The sequence below is a fragment of the Nomascus leucogenys genome, chromosome 6 (genome assembly GCF_006542625.1).
Source record: "Nomascus leucogenys isolate Asia chromosome 6, Asia_NLE_v1, whole genome shotgun sequence".
NCBI lineage: Eukaryota > Metazoa > Chordata > Mammalia > Primates > Hylobatidae > Nomascus > Nomascus leucogenys.
This window is the reverse complement of record NC_044386.1, coordinates 83,287,634-83,310,575: the sequence shown is the minus strand read 5'-3', so window position 1 is coordinate 83,310,575 and position 22,942 is coordinate 83,287,634. Positions and strand designations below refer to the sequence as shown.

The 22,942-nt window shown below is 41.8% G+C and overlaps 1 protein-coding gene across 1 annotated transcript; it reads left to right on the top strand.

The window, feature by feature from the left end:
* Positions 1 to 62: 62 nt before the first annotated feature.
* Positions 63 to 22,284, top strand: CIAO2A (cytosolic iron-sulfur assembly component 2A). Its single transcript, XM_003267092.4, has 5 exons — positions 63 to 426; positions 5,153 to 5,317; positions 13,180 to 13,229; positions 19,316 to 19,361; positions 21,821 to 22,284. Exons 1-5 carry the CDS (start codon positions 303 to 305, stop codon positions 21,916 to 21,918), a joined length of 483 nt encoding a protein of 160 aa, XP_003267140.2. The 5' UTR covers positions 63 to 302; the 3' UTR covers positions 21,919 to 22,284.
* The last annotated feature ends 658 nt before the right edge of the window (positions 22,285 to 22,942 follow it).

Sequence of the window (22,942 nt, the reverse complement as noted above, 5' to 3'; positions counted from 1 at the left end):
AGAATACAATTCGCTGCCTTCCGAAGAAAATAGTTCACGCATCCCAGCATGCCATGCGCTGACGAGCCGCGAAGATTGTTTTTGTCCCGCCGAAATCGAGCAAAGCACGCCGGAACTTGTAGTCCTTGAGGCCTCTTCCCCAGGTCCTTTGAGCTACTCCGTCCGGCCCCGCCTGTTCTCTGCTCTCCTGAACCTTTGGGCTCGTCTCGGCCCATTTGAAGACCAGGAAGTTGATCAATCCCGAGGCTGCTGAGAGACGGTGGCGCGATTGGGACAGTCGCCAGGGATGGCTGAGCGTGAAGATGCAGCGGGTGTCCGGGCTGCTCTCCTGGACGCTGAGCAGAGTCCTGTGGCTCTCCGGCCTCTCTGAGCCAGGAGCTGCCCGGCAGCCCCGTATCATGGAAGAGAAAGCGCTAGAGGTTTATGGTAATTAATTTTACCCAGCACAGCATTTGGCGTTATAGGTGCAGGCCGGAGCTGAGGGGTGCGGGGATGATGGCCTCACCTGAGGGCTGGGAGGGGAGACCTGGCTTTTTTTTGCCAGATCTTGTCCAGGGCGTAGCAGGCGCTTTCTTCGGGGTCCTAAGTCACGTGGGGGTGTGAGTCTTTCTGGGAACTGGGCTCTTCGTAAACCTGGGGCAAGCCGACCCCGGAGGTCTTAAAAGCTTTATTCTCCACGCGTGGCCTACGTCTTAGTGACCATTCCAAGACTTGTGGGAAGAGCACAAGTCTAGGGTGCCTGGTTAGGAAGCAAAGCTGGCCTGACTGCACTACTAGAGCCTCGTTCTCTAGCTCCTGGACACGCACTCTTGCTACCGCTGAGGGCGCTTGTGGGTGACAGTCGAGTTGGGGACTGGCCCAAGGTCACAGCCACTCTATCCGGCAAAGTCAGCAGAGGTCCCCGAAAGAAGAGAACGAGATTGGCTTCTTATAGCGAAGCCTTGTGTACACACAGGTGCGCACACACACACATACTCTTCCATGTTGCATATTAAATATTTTCTGTTTAACCCTTGGGGCCATCTTTGTTGTACAAATGAGGAAACAAAGGCTTAAAGAACTACCTGTAGGTCACACTGCCAGTAAGGAACACAGCCAAAAAGCAAAGGCTGTGCCTACTGGTTCTAACCGTAATGCACTTTCCACCACTTCACAATTGCCTTACAACTCTTTTTTTAATTATGTTGTATTGTTTTTGAAAACCGAAAAGACTGGATATGATATTGAGAGATCTAACCATAGAATAGAAACATAATTCAAGTAAGGATTATAGGCCAGTAGAAGGAAGCTAGGGTTAGGAAATACTTTGGGAGCTCATCTGGTTGACCTCTCTTACTAGAGGCAGGACTTACCTAATCAGCCCCCAGGCAGATGATAATTATGAGTGAAATGAACTCCACAAAGCAGACCACATCCCTGTCCTGCCAGATCTCTGTCCACATAATCTAGGGATGGTAGGGCTCTGGAGATACAACTTTGGAAGAGAGTGACTCTAGTCTTCAAACTGATATTGAAGGAAACCCATATATGCAAAAATAGAGTATGTAATAGAAGGCCGTAGAGTGAATAAGAGATACAGAAATTCAGAGAAGGGGAGATACTAGTCTCTGACTGAGGGGATCTGGAAAGACTTTGAAATAAAGAGAAGGAGCCACTTGAGTTGGGCCTCAAAGAATAATTAGGATCTAGATATGTAGAGGGTCAGAGGACATACTAAGAAGAAACTTAAAAGTATGGAGGTAAGAAGATAGGAAATGACAGATGGGGCTATAGGATAGGGTTTGTGGTTAAAGGTGGAGATGTGGTTGAACATTGTTCTAGGTAGTGGGATGCAATTGGATACTGAAGGTTTTAAATATAAGTGAATTTTAATAGTGCAGGGCTGTGGAAGAATGTTAGTGTGGGGAGTAATATGCGGAGAACTTTCTTTTAATTTTTTTTTTTTTTGAGAAAGGGTCTCACTCTGGTAATCAGGCTGGAGTGCAGTGGTGCAATCACTGCTCACTGCAGCCTCCACCTCCAGGGCTCAAGCCATCTCCCACCTCAGCCTCCTGACTGACTAGGACTATAGGCATGCACCACCATGCCCAGCTAATTTTTGTATTTTTTTGTAGAGATGAGGTTTTGCTATGTTACCCAGGCTGGTCTTGGACTCCTGAGCTCAAGTGATCTGCCTGTCTCGGCCTCCCAAAGGCTGGCATTACAGGCATGAGCCACCACACCCGGCCCTTCTTTCTTTTTAAAGAAGTAAAGCCAAACCTCTCAAATGTAGAAACTAGAAAACTAGAGAAATTTAATAAGGATGATATTTAATTTTAGGGTTTAGTAGCATATAAAGAATATAATACAATTAAATGAGCCTTATGGGGAGAAAGCCTAGTATGAGAGGCAGAAAATTCCTTTTCAGAAAACTCTGTTTCCCTAAGTCCCATGATAACAGCTCTGTGAAAGAGAAGCTTTATCCACTTTCTTGCCTATGTTTTCCAATTCTGTTCCTTTTTTTTTTTTTTTTTTTTTTTAGACAGAGTCTCTTCTGTCACCCAGGCTGGAGTGCAGTGACACAATTTTGGCCCACTGCAGCCTCAGCCTCCTGGGTTCAAGTGATTCTCCTACCTCAGCCTCCTGAGTAGCTGTGATTACAGGCACATGCCGCCACACCCGGCTCATTTTTATATTTTTAGTAGAGACGGGTTTTTGCCGTGTTGGCCAGGCTGGTCTTGAACTCCAGAACTCAGGTGAGTGATCCGCTTGCCTCAGCCTCCCAAAGTGCTAGGATTACAGGCATGAATCATCATGCTTGGCAAAATTCTGTTTCTAATCAAGTGACAAGCCCAGGAGCAAATTAAAGAGAAAATAGAATTTGTTCTTGTTTTTCCCAGTTGCATTTCTGATTACATATAATTTGTGTGATAAAGAATAGAACAAAACTTCAGATTTGAGAACCTCAAGCACATTCTATGTAAAATTCTGCTTCTTTGCTTTCTACCTCACCATTTCTCCTCATTGTTCTCCTTTCCTTCATCTCTTTCTCCAGCCTCAGAGTAAGAAAGAAATCTTGTCTTCTCCAAGGCCAACCGAGACTTCTAAATATTTGATTCCAGTCCCTTCTGCTTATTTTACCAGTCTCCCCTCCTCCTCACTTATATTTTCAATTTCTCTTCTCAAAGTTGCCCTTATCCTTGTCATTGTTCTAGCTTCCTTATAAAGTCGCTGTCCTTTTCCTGTCCCTCCCTTCCCAGCTAAGGCCCTAGGAAGACATTTTCAGTTCCTACTTGCTTCCCCTTTTGCAAGCTGGCTTCAGCCCACCCCCTCTCTACTGAAACTGCTTTCTTACAGCTGACTGGGGTGACAAATGAAAGACTTGTTTTAGCTCTCATGAGCCTGAATTTTTCTGCAGCATTTAATGTTATTTACCATCCCTCTCTTCCCTTCTCTAGTTCTTTTTGCTTTTATTTCTTATTCTGATCCCTAAGTTAGGTGCTTCGCATGGATCTTTTGGGTCTCTTTTTTCTTTATACCACTGATTCTCTTACTGGGTTGTACCTAAGAACAACCTGAGAAATTTTTAAAACTCAAAGGCCAGCAAACCAATTAAATCAGAGTCTCTGGAATTGTGGCCCAGGCATCAGTTTTTTTTGTTTGTTTGTTTTTGTTTTTGAGACGGAGTTTTTGCTCTGTTGCCCAGGTTGGAGTGCAATGGCAGGATCTCGGCTCACTGCAACTTCTGCCTTCTGCTTTCAAGTGATTCTCCTGCCTCAGTCTCCTAAGTAGCTGGGATTACAGGTGCCCGGCACCACGCCTGGGTCATTTTTGTATTTTTAGTAGAGACGAGGTTTTACCGTGTTCACAAGGCTGGTCTCGAACTCTTGACCTCAGGTGATCCACCCGCCTCAGCCTCCCAAAGTGCTAGGATTATAGGCCTGAGCCACTGCGCCCAGCCTTGTTGTTTGTTTTGAAACATTCTTGGTAATTCCAATGTTCAGCCAAGGTTCTACTTATTCTTTGTGAATCCTGTGGGTTTGACAACCACTCTAGCTTTGGTGCTGTTTTAAACCCTGTGCTACAGTTCACCGCTTGCTAGAAAACTCCACTGGATAACCGCTTAAGCACCTCAAAATCATTCTGTGTGAAATTGAACTCATTTGCCCTATGTCCCACCCAAATTTCTTCCTTGTTCTGTTTCTTTTAGTTCTGCCAGTGTTGTCCTAGATACTATTTTGGGCCTGGTGATTTTAGCTGGTATCATTGGTTCTGCTTTTTAGTCTGAGTCTAGCAGCTGATGATGAGTTACCAGCTGACAGCACAGTGTTGTGCATGTCACTTGTCTCAAACGTCTTGAGGACTTGCTATTGCCGGTAGCTGGCTGTAAAAGACACTTGATGGTCAGACCCAAATCTCATACTCTAAAACACCTTTCACTTATGCCTGCTTCCAGGCAAACTAGGGTTCTTCTTCTTTACTTTCCTTTCCTTCACTTTTTTTTTCTTTGAGATACGGTCTCGCTTTGTTGCCCAGGCTAGAGTGCAGTGACACGATCTCTGCTGTCACTGCAACCTCTGCCTCCTAGGCTCAAGCGATCCTCCTGAGTGGCTGGGACCACAGGCCTGCACCACCACACCCGGCTAATTTTTGTGTGTATTTTTTGTAGAGACGGGGGTCTCACTATGTTGCCAAGGCTGGTCTCGAACTTCTGAGCTCAAGTGATCCTCCCGCCTTTGCCTCTCAAAGTGTTTGGTTTATAGGTGTGAACCACCATGCCCAGCTACTTTCCTTTACTTTAAATGTCAAATATTGAAATGTTACCTATTTTTCAAGGCTTGATTCAGATTCCACTCCTATAAAGCCTGATACCACATTCTTTCAAGCTGAAAGTTATTTCTTCCTCTTGAGCTTCCATGACACTGTTTCCATTCTTACTATATTTTCTCTGCAGTGTCCGATTAGAGAAACTGGATATGGTCTTATAATAATCCAAGAAAACAGTTTTCTCAAGAGGAAACCAGTAGTGAAAATTTCTGTCAGAAACCTGGGAGTTGCTGTAGTATTTGCTTAAACATAAGAGAAGTCAGTGCTTAAATCAGGCCTGGCAAAATCATCTTTATTTAGAATAGTCATGTTTTAATAGAATATCTTATCTCTGATGATTCTTTAGATTTGATTAGAACTATCCGGGACCCAGAAAAGCCCAATACTTTAGAAGAACTGGAAGTGGTCTCGGAAAGTTGTGTGGAAGTTCAGGAGATAAATGAAGAAGAATATCTGGTTATTATCAGGTTCACACCAACAGTACCTCATTGCTCTTTGGCGACTCTTATTGGTAAGTTTTTATGTAGATACATGTATCTTTATATAAATTCTAAATTATTCTTGCTGATATTGACCCATAATAACAATTTGCATCATTGTTGAAAAACCATACAGTGTATGTATTACACTTTGTGGTTTACAGAGTATGTTCGTGTATTCATCTTCTGTAGTCCTCACAATTAGCTTGTTGAGTTAAAATATTATTATCTTCATTTTGCAGATGAGGAACCTGAAGCTCAGAGAGTTTAAGTGACTTGCACAGAATCAGGTAGCCAGAAAATGGTGAAACTAAGGCTCATACCCAGGTCTCCTGACTCCAAATCTGCTTCTCCTTTAGTTATGTCAGGCTGCCCCTCCCAGGTATACATGCCCACAATTAATGGAGAGTGCATGTGGGCCAGTGCTTTTCCTCAGTTCTGGAGGTTGGAGTGGGTGGTGTCAGACTAGCATTGCTTCCATCACCATCTCCTTTCAGTGACTCTTCTGGCTTCTACATAGTATAGGTAGAAGTCCTGGTAGGAGGTTGGATTCCCAGTATTTTGGATTTGTTAGCAGGTACAATAAATGTCTTTGAACATATGCTTTGTTATAAAGCGATTTTATTTCAAACCAAATGTTCATGAGTAGGGGATTGATTAAATAATCATTGATGGTGAATATAAACAGTGGAATACTATGCAGCTATAAAAAAGAATGAAGAAGCTCTGCATGTACTGATATGGAGAGATCTCTATGGCACACTGTTAAGAAATAAAAGCAAGTATCATTTTGCTATCATTTGTGTAAAAAAAGCAAAAATATACATTTGTATTTGATTGCATATGCCTGAATAATATTAATACATAAATGAATAGCTATAAGGGTGTTAGCGGTTAATAGTGGTGGTGGGAGCTGGGCAGATGGGGGAAAGGGTGGGAGGGGGACTTTATACCTTTTTTATGTTTTTACATTTTCGAACCATGGGACTAGCTCACCTATTAAAAAGCAACAAGTTTATAAAAAAGATTGAAAAGGTCGCTATTTCATTATTATTTCCACTATTGTGATTTCTGTCTTTTCTCACTGGTTGACCTGGGTTCCGTCTATTAGTGGTTTCCACCATATAGGCCACATCTTGAGGGACTGGAGGTCTGTGAATCCATAGGTATTATTGTGGTTATTAAAATCCCATTGCTGACTGGGCATGGTGGCTCACACCTATAATCCCAGCACTTTGGGAGGCCAAGGTGGGTAGATCACTTGAGGTCAGGAGTTTGAGACCAGCCTGACCAACATGGTGAAACCCCATCTCTACTAAAAAAAATACAAAATTAGGCCGGGCGCGGTGGCTCACGCCTGTAATCCCAGCACTTTGGGTGGCGGATCACGAGGTCAGGAGATGCAGACCATCCTGGGTAACATGGTGAAACCCTGTCTCTATTAAAGCTACAAAAAATTAGCCAGCATGGTGGCGGGTGCCTGTAGTCCCAGCTACTTGGGAGGCTGAGGCAGGAGAATGGCGTGAACCCGGGAAGTGGAGTTTGCAGTGAGCCGAGATTGCACTACTGCACTCCAGCCTGGGCGTCAGAGTGCGACTCTATCTCCAAAAAAAAAAGCAAAATTAGCCAGGCATGGTGGCACACACCTGTAATCCCAGCTACTTGAGAGGCTGAGGCAGGAGAATCTCTTGAACCTGGGAGGCAGAGGTTGCAGTGAGCTGAGATCATACCATTGTACACCAACCTGGGCAACAAGAGGAAAAAGTTCATCTTAAAAAAAAAAAAATTTTTTTCCATTGGCATGGTGGCTCACGCCTGTAATCCCAGCACTTTTGGGAAGCCGAGGCAGTGGATCACTTGAGGTCAGAAGTTCAAGACCAGCCCGGCCAACATGGTGAAACCCCATCTCTACTAAAAATACAAAAATTAGCTGTGCATGGTGGTACACAACTGTAATCCCAGCTACTCGGGAGGCTGAGGCAGGAGAATCGCTTGAACGTGGGAGGTAGAGGTTGCAGTGAGCTGAGATTGTGCCACTGCACCCCAGCCTAAGCAACTGAGTAAGACTCTGTCTCAAAAAATAAATAAATAAATAAATAAATAAACTCCCATTGCTAGAAAAAGCATTACTGAATGTTGAATGCATGGTTATTTTTGGTCATTGGACAATTTGTGAACGAACAGATACTGAAAGTACTGCTGTGGGTGTTGTGGAGGTGGTGTCTTAAAATATTTTGACATATAAGAAAGAGTTCTTAAATGGAAAGTTCAAGAACCTATAGCAAATTTATTTATTTATTTATTTTTTGAGATGGAGTTTAACTCTTGTCACCCAGGCTGGAGCGCAATGGTGCAATCTTGGCTCACTGCAACCTCCACCTGCCGGGTTCAAGTGATTCTCCTGCCTCAGCCTCCCAAGTAGCTGGAATTACAGGTGCCTGCCACCACGCCTGGCTAATTTTTTAAATATTTTTAGTAGAGATGGGGTTTCACTACATTGGCCAGGCTGGTCTCGAACTTCCGATATCAGGTGATCCGCCCGCCTCGGCCTCCCAAAATGCTGGGATTACAGGTGTGAGCCACCACTCCCAGCCAGCAAATTCATTTTTTAAATTAACATTTATTTAAATTATATGAGTAACATGTTTATTGGCAGTAATTTTGATACCCCACAAAAACATAAAGAAAAAAACCCAGCTATTATGAAAGAATGTCACTGGGTGCGGTGGCTCACTCTTGTAATCCCAGCACTTTGGGAGGCCGAGGCGGGTGGATCACGAGGTCAGGAGTTTGAGACCAGCCTGGTCAACATAGTGAAACCCTGTCTCTACCAAAAATGCAAAAAATTAGCTGGGCGTGGTGGCGGGTGCCTGTAATCCCAGCTACGTGGGAGGCTGAGGCAGGAGAATCGCTTGAACCTGGGAGGCGGAGGTTGCAGTGAACCAAGGTCACGCCACTGCACTCCAGCCCAGGCTACAGTGCAAGACTCCGTCTCAAAAAAAAAAAAAAAAAAAAAAAAAGAATATATGCTCTGGGCTAAAATTCCAAGTCTATTGGCTGTACTGTATTGTGGGCTTGGTCAAGTTACTTAACCTTTCTAAGACCCAGTTTCCTTATCTGTAAAATAGGAATAATAAGGATGGATATCTATAGAGTTGTAAGAGTTAAGTAATAGCATGAAATATATGAATTATTTTTCTCTTTAAATATTTCTTAAACTTTTTTTGTTGTTGAGACAGGGTCTCACTCTGTCGCCCAGGCTGGAATGCAATGACACGATCTTGGCTCACTGCAGGCAGCCTCCACCTCCCGGGCTCAAGTGATCCTCCCACCTCAGTCTCCTGAAAAGTTAGAACTTCACGCAGGTGCCACTATGCCTGGCTAGTTTTGCCATGTTGCCCAGGCTGGTCTCAAATTCCTGGGCTCAAGCAATACACATGCCTCAGCCTCCCCAAGTGCTGGGATTACAGGCATGAGCCACCATACCCGGCCATCATTAAATATTCTTTAATTACATAGTTATAGGTTACATGCTAATCATATTGATACATCATAAGTTTTGTAACCATCGGACTACTTCTAGCCTTTTGCAATTATAAATAATACTGTGATGAGCAACTTTATTTTATTTTATTTTTTGAGACAGAGTCTCACTTTATTGGCCAGGCTGGAGTGTAGTGGTGCAATCTTGGCTCACTGAAGCTTCCACCTCCCGGGTTCAAGTGATTCTCCTGCCTCAGCCTCCCGAGTAGCTGGGATTACAGGCGTCCTCCACCACACCTGGCTAATTTTTGTATTTTTAGTAGAGATGGGGTTTCACCATGTTGGCCAGGCTTGTCTCGAACTCCTGACCTCAAGTGATCTGCCCTCTTTGGCCTACCAAAGTGCTGGGATTACAGGTATGAGCCACTGTGCTTGACCAAACAACTTTATATATAAATATTTTTATTTATTTTTTGAGACGGAGTTTCGCTCTTGTTGCCCAGGCTGGAGTGCAATGGTACGATCTTGGCTCAGCACAACCTCTACCTCCCAGGTTCAAGCGATTCTCCTGCCTCAGCCTCCCAAGCAGCTCGGATTACAGACATGTGCCACCACACCCGGCTAATTTTGTATTTTTAATAGAGATGTGGTTTCTCCATGTTGGTCAGGCTGGTCTCTAACTCCCAACCTCAGGTGATCCGCCTGCCTTGGCCTCCCAAAATGCTGGAATTACAGGGGTGAGCCACCGTGCCTGGCCTTATATAAATATTTTTATATATCTCATTATTGCCTCAGGATAAATTCCTATAATGTGGAATAATTGGGTTAGATTATGTAAGTACTTTGAAGCCTCATGGTATATATTGGTAAATCCCTATTTGGAAGTTTATACTCTTTGACGCAGGAGTTAAGGAACTAATTTTATAGAAGAAAATATTCGCCAGACATGGTGGCCCACACCTGTAATTGTAACACTTTGGGAGGCTGAGGCGAGAGGATCACTGGAGCCTAGGAGTTTGAAACCAGCAATCTCTTAAAAAAGAAAAAAAACATGAAAAAGCTTGAATAAGTTCAAATTGCATCATGATTGCAGTTATAGAAAAATGTGTATGTGGACAAATATCAGGAGAGTGCATGAAATAAAAATAACTGTTTTGTAAGGGTGCCAACATTAGATTATAGTTGATATTTCAGATCTGTACACTTCCTCAAGAAACTTTTGTCTTAGCCCTTTTGTTATGCATTTCAGCTAAGACCATTGGCTTTTTATTTTTTATTTTTATTGTATTTTATTTTTTTTGAGACAGAGTCTTGCTCTGTTGCCCAGGTTGGAATGCAGTGGTGCTATCTTGGCTCACTGCAACCTCCAACTCCTGGGTTCAAGCGATTCTTGTGCCTCGGCCTCCAAGTAGCTGGGATTATAGGCGCGTGCCACCATGCCCAACCAATTTTTTGTATTTTCAATAGAGACTGGGTTTCTCCATGTTACCCAGGCTAGTCTCAAACTCCTGGCCTCAAGTGATCTGCCCACCTCGACCTCCCAAAGTGCTGGGATTATAGGTGTGAGCTACCACACCCGGCCTATTGGCTTTTTAGAGAATTGTATAATGGTGTATCATAGTAGTTTTGTTCAGTCAACACAGCTGGAAAACTTGAGAGAGCCCTTTGTCTGTCTGATGTGTTAACAGATACTCCTCCTGAGCAGGTAGTCCTAGCCCGGAAAGGTTCCTGAGTAAGAGTATCACCTACTCAATGTTACCTTGGTAAGTGATTGACAAGAAAGACTCCAAGGGAACAAGAGGGTAAGGCAGGGAAATAAGTTGATAATCATTTGTGGTGACTTATTCCAGATAAGAATGGCTGAAGGCAGCGATGGTCCAATGGGAAGGGTCTTAGGGTTTGGAGGTCAGAAGGTGTACATTTGGGTTCTACCTCTGCCACTTGTTAGCTAAGTAATGTTAAATCACTTACCTTGGTTTCTTGGCTGTAAAATGAAAATTATAAAATAGTAATATTTTATACTATTATTTTTTACTATTTATAGTAATTATTTTTATACTATTATTATATGACACATACTTATGTGTCAGGTACTGTTTTAAACACATTGCATAACAGGTTATTCCTCATAGCAACCCTATATATTGTGATATTATTATATATTTTTAATGTTTTATTATTATTATTATTACTTTTAGAGATGGGGTCTTGCTACGTTGCCCAGGCTGGTCTTGAACTCCTGGGCTTAAGCAATCCTCCCGCCTTGGCTTCCCAAAGTGCTGGGATTACAGGCATGAGCCACCTTGCCCAGCTGATACTATAATACCTGTTTTGCAGATAAGGAAACTGAAGCTCAGAGAGGTTAAGTAACTTATGCAGGATCACAGCGAGTATGTAGTGAAGCTACTTTTGAAACCCAAAGTATCTGAGATATGCTGTACTACCTCTCTTGAGGATAATGATGCTCAAAAAAGTGCTTCGTGAATTGTAAAACACCTACCAATAGTGATTAAAATACTTAAGGATATTCAGACAGTACACAGATAACAAATTAAGGAGACAATGGTGGGGCCAGGGGAAGAGGAACTCTCCCAGATATGCTTTAAGGCAGATCCTCTGAAGATAGACCCTCTTAAGGAAATGATATATTTTCTTTAGAATTCTGTAATATTTATTATAGAACTACTGTGTTCAAGACTCTATAAGGCCGGGCGTGGTGGCTCACGCCTGTAATACCAGCACTTTGGGAGGCCGAGGCGGGCAGATCACTTGAGGTCAGAAGTTCAAGATCAGCCTGGCCAACATGATGAAACCTTGTCTCTACTAAAAATACAAAAATTAGTGGGTATGGTAGCGTGCTTCTGTAGTCCCAGCTACTCGGGAGACTGAGACAGGAGAATCTCTTGAACCCAGGAGGTGGAGGTTGCAATGAACCGAGATCTCGCCACTGCACTCCAGCCTGGGCGACAGAGCAAGACTCTGTCTCAAAAAAATAAATAAGTAAATAAAGACCCTGTGGCAGGCACCACCTCATTATATCTCATCTAATCTTTTTCCCTGTTTTGGGATTTTTCAGAAAATTCTCTTAGAAAACCAAATGGTACTTAGAAAACCAAAACCAAGTTATTACCTCCCTAAAAGATAGGTAGTCTAATAATTATATCTTGCTGTATTGCTGTATGGTTTGAGGTTTTGTTGAAGTGTCTTAGCATGGGATGATAAACTGAACTTCAGTGGAACTTGTTTTAAAGAAGCTACTGTATTTGTACCTTGCAGGCATAAAGGATTACAAATTTGAGAGGTTTTATGTGGCCCTTTTAAAATGGCTTTGACTTGTTTTATTTTTTTGCGTTGTCCTGGCCTGTTGTGGGGCATTTTAAAAAGTTTATTGAATTGGCCAGGTGGAGTGGCTCATGCCTGTAATCCCAGCACTTTGGAAGGCAGAGGCAGGCAGATCACTCGAGGTAAGGGGTTTGAGACCAGCCTGGCCAACATGGCGAAACCCCATCTCTACCAAAAATATATAAAAATTAACTGGGTGTGGTGGTGTGCGCCTATAATCCCAGCTACTTGGGAGGCTGAGGCAGGAGAATTGTTGAACCGAGAGGCAGAGGTTGCAGTGAGCCGAGATCATGCCACTGCACTCCAGCCTGGGCGACAGTTCGAGATTCCATCTCAAAAAAAAAAAAAAAAAAAAAAAAAAAAAAAGGTTAATGAGTTAATTGACTTTTGCTGGAAGGCCAACTGATGTAGTAAAAATGGCCTGGGCTTTCCAGTGGTCATAGGTTCCAATCCCAATTCTGCCACTATTGTAACTCAGTGACCTTGAGGAAGTTACATTGTGACTTTGTTTTAATAATTTGTAGAAGGGGGTTAGTAATAGCTTATTGGATTATCCTAAGGAATATGTAAGATTAGGCCGGGCGCGGTGGCTCACGCCTGTAATCCCAGCACTTTGGGAGGCCGAGGCGGGTGGATCACGAGGTCAGGAGATCGAGACCATCCTGGCTAACACAGTGAAACCCCGTCTCTACTAAAAATACAAAAAATTAGCCGGGCGAGGTGGCGGGCACCTGTAGTCCCAGCTACGCGGGAGGCTGAGGCAGGAGAATGGCGTGAACCCCGGGGGGCAGAGCCTACAATGAGCCGAGATCGTGCCACTGCACTCCAGCCTGGGTGAAAGAGCGAGACTCCTTCTCAAAAAAAAAAAAAAAAAAAAAAGGAATATGTAAGATTATATATTAAATTTCCTAGTGTGGTGCCAGCCTCAAAGGAGCTCTGCTCTGGATTGAGCCAAAGCTGTTTTCAGCAACTGTGTTGTATGGGGGCACATAAACACAGCTGTATGCTTTTTCAAGAACCAATAAGAAGCAATAAAGAGATAATTGGAGGTGTTTTTTTCCCTCCACAGGGCTGTGCTTAAGAGTAAAACTTCAGCGATGTTTACCATTTAAACATAAGGTAAGAAAGATGTATTTTTGTTGTTGTTGTAAAACAACTTTGTTGAAATGTAATTCACATACCACACAATTCACATATTTAAAGTGTGCCAATTCAGTGGTTTTTGCTTGTCTGTTACTCAGTTGCCTGTTATTCAGTTGATGGACACGTAGGTTGTTTCTACTTTTTGTCTATTATGAGTAATGCTGCTGTGAACATTCATGTATAAGTTTTTGTGTAGGCATATGTTTTCATTTCTTTTCCACCTGTGAGTGGAATCGCCTGGTCCTATGGTAACTCTATGTTTAACATTTTGAGGAATTGTTTGTTTTCCACAGTGGCTGCACCATTCTGCATTCCCACCAACAGTGTATGAGGGTTCCCACTTCTCCACATCCTTGCTAACATTTATTGTTATCTTTGATTATAGCCATTCTAGTGGGTGTGAAGTGATGGTTTTTTGTTTTTGTCTTTTGAGTCAGAGTCTCACTGTCACCCAGGCTGGAGTTCACTGGAACCATCTCAGCTCACTGCAACATCTGCCTCCCAGGTTCAAGCGATTCTCCTGCCTCAGCCTCCCAAGTAGCTGGGATTACAGGCACCTGCCACCATGCCCAGCTAATTTTTTGTATTTTTAGTAGAGTCGGGGTTTCACCATATTGGCCAGGCTGGTCTCGAACTCCTGACCTCATGATCCGCCCGCCTCAGTCTCTCAAAGTGCTGGAATTACAGGCATGAGCCACTGCACCCGGCCTTGTTTTTGTTTTTGAGACAGAGTCTTGCTCTGTCGCCAGGCTCGAGTGCAGTGGCGCAATCTTGGCTCACTGCAACCTTCGCCTCCAGGGTTCAAGTGATTCTCGTGCTTCAGCCTCCCAGGCAGCTTGGATTATAGGCGTGTATCACCATTCCCAGCTAATTTTTTTTTTATTTTTAGTAGAGACAGGGTTTCACCATGTTGGCCAGGCTGGTCTTGAACTCTTGGCCTCAAGTGATCCACTGCCTCGGCCTTCCAAAGTGCTGGGATTATAGGCGTGAGCCACCGCACCCTGCTGTCATGGTGGTTGTAATTTTTATTTCTCTGACGGCTAATAATGTTGAGAACATTTTCATGTGCTTTTTGGCCATTTGTATATCTTTGGAGAGCTGTCTGTTCAGATCCTTTGCCCATTTTAAAATAAGGATGTCTTTTTATTATTGAATTATAAGAGTTCTTTATATATTCTAAATAAAAGTTCCTTATCAGATGACTGGCAAATATGTTCTCCCATTCTGTGTGTTGTCTTTTCACTTCCTTGATGGTGTCCTTTACAGTACAAAAGTTTTAAATTTTCATAAAGTCTATTTTTTTTTTTAAATTTTTTAACTTGTGCTTTTGGTGTGATAATCTGAGGAAGATGTTTTTAACCCTACTATTGAGCAAGAATATGGATATCACAGTTAATTCATAGTAATTGGTTATAGCTCATGAATGATTCGGTGTTGTCTCTTACTGCCTCTTGTAATTGCTGGGCAATTATGCCTTCTCTACCTGGCTGCTATCTAGCCTTTACACAGAGTACCCTGTCTACTTGGAGTTCCCTTCCTCCCATCTCATATGTTCAAACCCTACACATCTTTTTTGTTTGCTGTTGAGACAGGGTCTTGCTGTGTCTCCCAGGCTGGAGTGCAGTGGTGTGATCACTGCTTACTGCAGCCTCTATCTCCCAGGCTCAGCTTCCCAAGTAGCTAGGACTACAGGCACTCACCGCCATGCCTGGCTAATTTTTTCTTAATTTTTGGTAGAGATGAGGTCTCTCTTTGTTGCCCAAGCTAGTCTCAAACTCCGGGGCTCAAGTGATCATCTTGCCTTGGCCTCCCAAAGTGTTGGGATTATAGGCATGAACCACTGGGCCTGGCCACATCCTACCCACATTTTAAGGCCTAGTGAAATACTTTTTTATTTTCCATGATGTCAGTCCTGATTTCTTTCTCTTTTTTAAGATGAATTTTTATTTATCTTTTTAAATTCTTTTTTTAATTTTTTGTATTCACCTTTCCATACTACTAGTCCTGATTTCCATAACTAAAGCTATTTTTTTTTTTGAATTGCCATAGCTCTTTCTTTTTTCTTTCTTTTTGTTTTTTTTAAAGACAGGATCTCACCCTGTTGCCCAAGCTGGAATATAGTGGTATGATTACAGCTCACTGAACCTTTGATCTCCCAGGCTCAAGTGAGCCTCCCTCCTTACCCTTCCAAGTAGCTGGAACCACAGGTATACGCCACCATGCCCAGCTAATTTTATTTTTTGTAGTGACAGAGTCTCACTATGTTGCCCAAGCTGTTCTTGAACTTCAGGGCTCAAGCAGTCCTCCAGCCTCAGTTTCCCAAAGTGTTTGGGATTACAGGCGTGAGCCACTGCACCCAGCCCCATGGCTCTTTGTCTTCTGATGTAGAGAGTGTCCTTTTCTAACTTGTGTTCTATTTGTTTTTCATCTTCCCTCCTGGACTGTCAGCTTCTCTCTTATATATATATATATTTTTTTTTTTTTTTTGCAATGGAATCTCGCTCTGTCACCCACGCTGGAGGGCAGTGGTGCGATCTCGGCTCAGTGCAGTCTCTGACTCCTGGGTTCAAGCGATTATCCTGCCTCAGCCTCCCAAATAGCTGGGATTACAGGCGCACACCACCACACCCAGCTAAATTTTTGTATTTTTAGTAGAGACAGGGTTTCGCCATGTTGGCCAGTTTGGTCTTGAACCCCTGACTTCAGGTGATACACCCGCCTCAGCCTCCCAAAGTGCTGGGATCACAGGCATGAGCCACCACGCCTGACCAGCTGTCAGCTTCTTGAAGTCAAGATTCATATATGATACATCTCTGTGTTCCTGCTATGATCTTATACATATTCGGAGCTCAATAAATATGTCTTAAATTGAGTAAATTAATAAATTATTATACTAGTGGTTTATGATGCCCTGTAAATTTTATTTTATTTTGCATTTTTAACTGTTTTAATTACAATGTTTAACTTTTTATTTGAAATGAAAATAATGAAAGAAAAGAAATAAAATAGTGAAGAATAGTACAAAGAAATTCCATATATCCTTCACCCAGATTCAGATTCACTAATTGTTAACATTTTTTTTTTTTTTTTTTTTTTTTTTATGATCATTCGCTCCTCCTCCTCCCCTTCTCCTCTCCCCTCTCCCCCCCCCCTATTTTTTTTTTTTTTTTTTTTTTTTTTTTTTTTTTTTTCCATGTATTCAGTTCACTAATTGTTAACATTTTGCCACATTTGGTTTATCATTAATTTATCTCTATATATGTACACACACACACACACACACACACACACACACACATATTTTTTGGAAACGTTTGAGTGCATTTGTAATGCCCCCTTACTCTAAATACTATAGGATGTATTTCCTGAAAACAAGGACATTCTCTTACATTACCACAGTACAAATTTCAAAACCAGGACATTGATACAGTACTGTTATCTAATCTACAGCACATATTCAAATTTCCCCTGTTGTCCGGTAACATCCTTCATGGCGGTCCCTCCTCCTGGCTGTGCTCCTCTCCCCCATCATACATTGCATTAGTTGTCATGTCTCTTTAGTCTCATTTAGTTTGGAGTAGTTCCTTAGCCTTTATTTCATGATCTTGATATTTTTGAAGAATGTAAACCAGATATTTTATAGATTGTCCCTCAAATTGAGTTTTCTGATGTTTCCTGGTTAGATTCAGTTTGTGCATTTTTGGCAAGAATACTGAATAAATGTGTTCTTATTGCATCACATCAGAGGCCTATAAATTCAGTTTGTCCCATTATTGGTGACAGCTCCCCTCATCAATTGTTTGGTTACCCTGAAGTATAGTTCATGTAGGAGTAGCTGCATAAATGCTGCCTCTTCCACTTTATCACTTTTAGAATAATGAGTCCTGCATAATTTTAAACTCAAGTAAATCAGTATAGAGTGATTCTATACCTGTTGCTTTGAGGTCTAGAATAAGAGTGTTTTGCTACTAGGAGAAAGGTGTTTTGTTTGGTTTGGTTTTGTTTTTTTTTTTTTGAGACGGAGTCTCGCTCTGTCACCCAGGCTGGAGTGCAGTGGTGCAATCTCAGCTCACTGTAACCTCCGCCTCCTGGGTTCAAGGGATTCTCCTGCCTCAGCCTCCTGAGTAGCTGGGAATACACGCCTGGCTAATTTTTTGTATTTTTAGTAGAGTTGGGGTTTTACTGTGTTAGCCAGGATGGTCTCGATCTCCTGACCTCGTGATCCGCCTGCCTCGGCCTCCCAAAGTGCTGGGATTACAGGCGTGAGCCACCGCGCCCAGCTTGTTTTGTCTTTTTAAAGAGATTGGGGCCAGGTGCAGTGGCTCATGCCTATAATCTCTGTACTTTGGGAGGCCTAGGTGGACAGATCACTTAACCTCAGGAATTCAAGACCAGCTTGGGCAATATGGCGAAACCCTATCTCTACAAAAAAATAGAGATTAGGGAGGAGAGGGGTGGGAGTGTGGGAGCTGAGGTGGGAGGATCACCTGAGCCCAGGAAGTCGAGGCTGTAGTGAGACATGATCACGCCACTGCACTCCAGCCTAGGCAACAGAGTAAGACCTGTCTCAAAAAAAAAAAAAAAAAAAAGATTGGACTAGATGACCTTTAAGGTACCTTTTAACTACAATAAGTTATGATTTTTCTTACTCATGAGAAATGTTTATCTCAGTAGTAAATAAGTAAATAAAAATTAGTTCATATGTTCCAGTGTTCTCTGGAAAGTAGATGTCTTTTTTACAGCATACTTTCTTTACCACAGGATTTGTAATAATTTTGTAGGTTGTCTTTTTTTTTTTTTTTTGAGACAGAGTCTCGCTCTGTTGTCCAGGCTGGAGTGCAGTGGCGTGATCTCGGCTCACTGCAAGCTCCGCCTCCCGGGTTCACGCCATTCTCCTGCCTCAGCCTCCCGAGTAGCTGGGACTACAGGCACCCACCACCGCGCCCAGCTAATTTTTTGTATTTTTAGTAGAGATGGGGTTTCACTGTGGTCTCGATATCCTGACCTCGTGATCCACCCGCCTCGGCCTCCCAGAGTGCTGGGATTACAGGCGTGAGCCACCACGCCCAGCCTGTAGGTTGTCTTAAAAGCTCTGGGTCTTGGAGGGTAGCTCATGTCTATGGGTGCAGCAGGGCCAGAAGGGATAGCTTAACCAGTATTATACTTGAGAATAAATTTAGCAAGATAATAATGAATGAGAAAAGAAGGATGCTAAAAACTGTATATTGTGATCCCATTTTTGTAAAACAAGCAATGTGAAGAAACATCCAACCCTGATATGTAGGTGTGTGTGTGTGTAAAATCTGTGTAAGATTCTGTGGGTATAGAGAAGACTATGGAAGAAACCACACTAGATTGTTATTGTAGATTTCCTGAGTCAGTGGCAGGGCAGGAGGAAGTTTAGATACTGAGTTGGGAAGAAGTTGAGTGCAGAAGAGAGATATTCTTAAGTAAAACCACACATATGAGATCTCATTTGTGTGAAATGATATTTTTGTGTATTCATAAAAAAATTAATGGAAGTACCACCTGCAGGCATTTCCCAGGTGACCAAAATAAAAAGTCCTACTCATTTCAGTCCTTTTTTTTAGAGAAGGATGTGGGGGATTTGTCCCTATGTCTCTGATGTTAGAAACAGGATTTGGGGGGCGCTGGGTGCAGTGGCTCACACCTGTAATCCCAACACTTTGGGAAGCCGAGGCGGGTGGATCACCTGAGGTCAGGAGTTTGAGACCAGTCTGGTCAACATGGCGAAACCCCATCTCTACTAAAAAAAAAATAATAATACAAAAATTAGCTGGGTGTGGTGGCGTGTGCCTGTAATTCCAGCTACTTGGGAGGCTGAGGTAGGAAAACTGCTTGAACCCAGGAGGCAGAGGTTGCAGTGAGCCAAGATCATGGCACTGCACTCCAGCCTGGGCAGCAGGGTGAGACTCCATCTCAAAAAAAAAGAAAGAAACAGGATTTGGGACATCATGTTTGAATTTACTGTACATTCCACTTCACCCTCTTATCTTAGAATGTGTTAATATTTTTTCTTTTACTTTTTTTTTCACTTCCAGTTGGAAATCTACATTTCTGAAGGAACCCACTCAACAGAAGAAGACAGTAAGTGAATATTGAAACATAATTGAAAAACAACTTCAGATAGTATTTTATCTTGGATACTGGATTCTTCCGCCAGCCAAGAATCTGCTGGGTTACTTTCAAAAAAGTACACAATTAGTTATTGGCTCTTCCTTCCTAGGTGAGGAAACCCAGGCATTTCAAAGAAGTAATTTTTGCAGTGGACTCCGAGTGCACTAGAGCCCACGGATGTTGACTGGTTTAGGCCAGTGGCTACACATCTGTAAAGAATATCCAGCGCTAGGGACCTTGACTTATGAGCTCTAAGTAGGCTTCTTTTCTTTGGTGACAGGATAGAGAGCTGTGTACTTGAAATTGAAGGTCTAGCAAGTGGAGCTTTAGTGAATCTTGGGGTGGGTGCTGTCTCTCTGGGTTAGTATATTAGAATGGGAGTGGGGAACCTTTTTTATGTAGAGGACCTCTGGCCTACAGAGAGAAATCAATCAGTAGCTACTTAAAAATAGCAAAAGTGGGGTTTGGGAAAAGCAAAAGACAAAATGTTCTGTATGATCCCTGTGTTACATTAAAAACAGAATTTTAATGTTTTTAATCTACAAATGATAGAGTGCAAATAATGAGAAATACATTTAAAAGGCATGTTGTACTTAAGTTTCATCACTAAGTAAATTGAGAAGATGGGAAAAAATAGCAGAGGAATGGAAGAAAGAGATAATAGAGGAAGAGCAACAGTGAGATAGATACCCAGAAGACTCAGAAAGGCGTACACAGGGCTGGAGAGAGACACTCAAAATCTCCTACATAAAAGGGAGCTATAGAGAGGGAAGCCTGCTGCTTCCAGAGGAACAGCCCATCCAGGAAACTTCTTAGGTACTATCATGAAAACTTAAAAACCATGCCCTATCTATAGTTCTAGACATGTAGATTATTATACTCTTTGTGGGCTGAATTTCTTTAAACTCCACGAGCTGAGGGCTTCTACCTGTAGTTTAGAAAATAAGAGTTTAGGTACCCTAAATCCACTCAGGTTATCCTTTTGAAATTCCTTGAATGATAGGATTTTACAACAGCAATAGTATGAAGTGTTATGATTCTTGTTTTTCATTTAGTATTTATTAATTGCCTTCTATGTGTGGGTATAGTTCAGCCTTTGAGATACATTCCTGCCTTTGTGGAGCCTACATTGTAGTAGGAAGAAACTAAATTGGAAATATTTTCACAGGAATATGTGTATGTTTGTGTGTCTTCTACATGAGACATTTTAGCAGCATCCCAGAAAACTCAATCCACATTAAGAATATAGTCGTCTCTCTTTTGAACTCTTCTATTAAGAGTGCTGTTAGCTAATTACAGAAAACGTAATGGGCCAATACCTTTATTATATGAAGATCCATTCAAACTAATTTTAAAAAAAGATCTAGTAGATTAATAGAAAGAGACATGAACAGGAAATTCATGCAAGAAGAACTAATATATGCACATGGAAAATGTCCTATTTTCCTATTAATCAAGGAAATGCAAATTATAACAATAATATTGAGCCATTTTCCATCTCCTGTTTTATGTATGTATATGTGTGTATTTGTTTTTATTAAATAATACCAGCTATTGCCCAGGTATGGTGGTTCACACCTGTAACCCTAGCACTTTGGGAGGCCAAGGCGAGAGAATGCCTTGAGGCAAGGAGTTTGAGGCCAGGATTTCAAGACTAGCCTGGGCAACATAGTGAGACCCTGTCTCTACAAAAATATTTGAAAATTAGCTAGGTGTGGTGGCTCATGCCTGTGGGAGGCTGAGGCAGGAGGATCTCTTGAGCCCAGGAGTTGGAGGTTACAGTGAGCTATGATTGCACCACTGCACTCCAGCCTGGATGACAGAGCAGGACCCTGTCTCAAAGAATAATAATAACAATTATAATAATACCAGGTATTGTTGCTAAACTGGTAGCTCATGTATTGGTGTTGACAGTATAAACTGGTGAGTAATTTTGGGAAGTAAATCAGTGATATGAATCGTACCATAAAAATATTCGTACTCTTAAAAATAATCCCATTTTTGAGAATATTTCCCAAAAGAAGGCTATATGTTTAAAGGTATTCATTGTAGCATAATCTTCATAATTACTTTAGAACACTTAAGACTTTTACCATGTTAAATAACCCCGTAGTTTAAAATATAGGCTTATGGGGGAAAAAATAGCAATTTTTAAAATTGTATTTATTCTGAATGTAACTGTATAAAAATATGTATATGGACAAAGACTAGAAAGAAAAAAATAGATGTGGTAAGTAGTAGAATTCTAGTAGATATTTTTCTCTTAAATCTGCCTTCTAGATGGGAAATTACATTATGAGTAATTAGCCAAAAACAGGTTTAAGTTCTCAAGGAGTTAAAGTTTTTGTTTCACCAGGCTAATAAAAATACTGTCTGGCGCTGTATATTGACACAGTTCTTCTGCTAACTTTTGTCTGTGTATTTTTCAGTCAATAAGCAGATAAACGACAAAGAGCGAGTGGCAGCTGCAATGGAAAACCCCAACTTACGGGAAATTGTGGAACAGTGTGTCCTTGAACCTGACTGATAGCTGTTTTAAGAGCCACTGGCCTGTAATTGTTTGATATATTTGTTTAAACTTTTTGTATAATGTCAGAGACTCATGTTTAATACATAGGTGATTTGTACCTCAGAGCATTTTTTAAAGGATTCTTTCCAAGTGAGATTTAATTATAAGGTAGTACCTAATTTGTTCAATGTATAACATTCTCAGGATTTGTAACACTTAAAATGATCAGACAGAATAATATTTTCTAGTTATTATGTGTAAGATGAGTTGCTATTTTTCTGATGCTCATTCTGATACAACTACTTTTTGTGTCAAATATCTACTGTGCCCAAATGTACTCAATTTAAATCATTATTCTGTAAAATAAATAAGCAGATGATTCTTGTAATGACTCACTGTTTTTATTGAATTGTAAATTCCAGTGTAAGTGTCAACTCCTAAAAGATATCTTCAAAGCTTTATTTTTGCTGATTATTTTGTAGAATCAGAGATCTGAGAACCAAAAGGAACCCTTAAGATTGGGCCTGCCTTCCTTCCAAGGAGAGTCCTGGACCCCTTCATAGATAAGGAACAAATGTGGAGAAGGCCAGATGGCATACACAATTTTGAAGATCAAGAAGTCCACCAAAGAAGTTTTGATTAAACCAACCTAAATGTATGGTCCGCACTTTATCTGTACTTCATTTTGTTTGTTTTAGGGGTTAATGGTCATGTGAAGTATAGTAGCCTCCAACATGGCCCCCATGATCCTCACTTCCTGGTATTCATGCGCTTGTATAGTTAACTTCCATATTGAATTGGAGCTGATGGGTGTGACTAATAAAGAATGGCAGAGTGACAGTGAGTGACTTCTGAGGCTAGATCATAAAAGGTATTGCTGTTTTCACCTTAGGCTCTTGGATTGCTTATTCTGTAGGAATCCAGCTGCTATGTCACGAGAACTCAAGCCACCCTGTGGAGAATTCCACACGGAGTGCAGCTGAGGCCTCCCAACAACAACCAGCACCAATTTGCAAACCATGTGAGTAAACTCCTGAGCCAG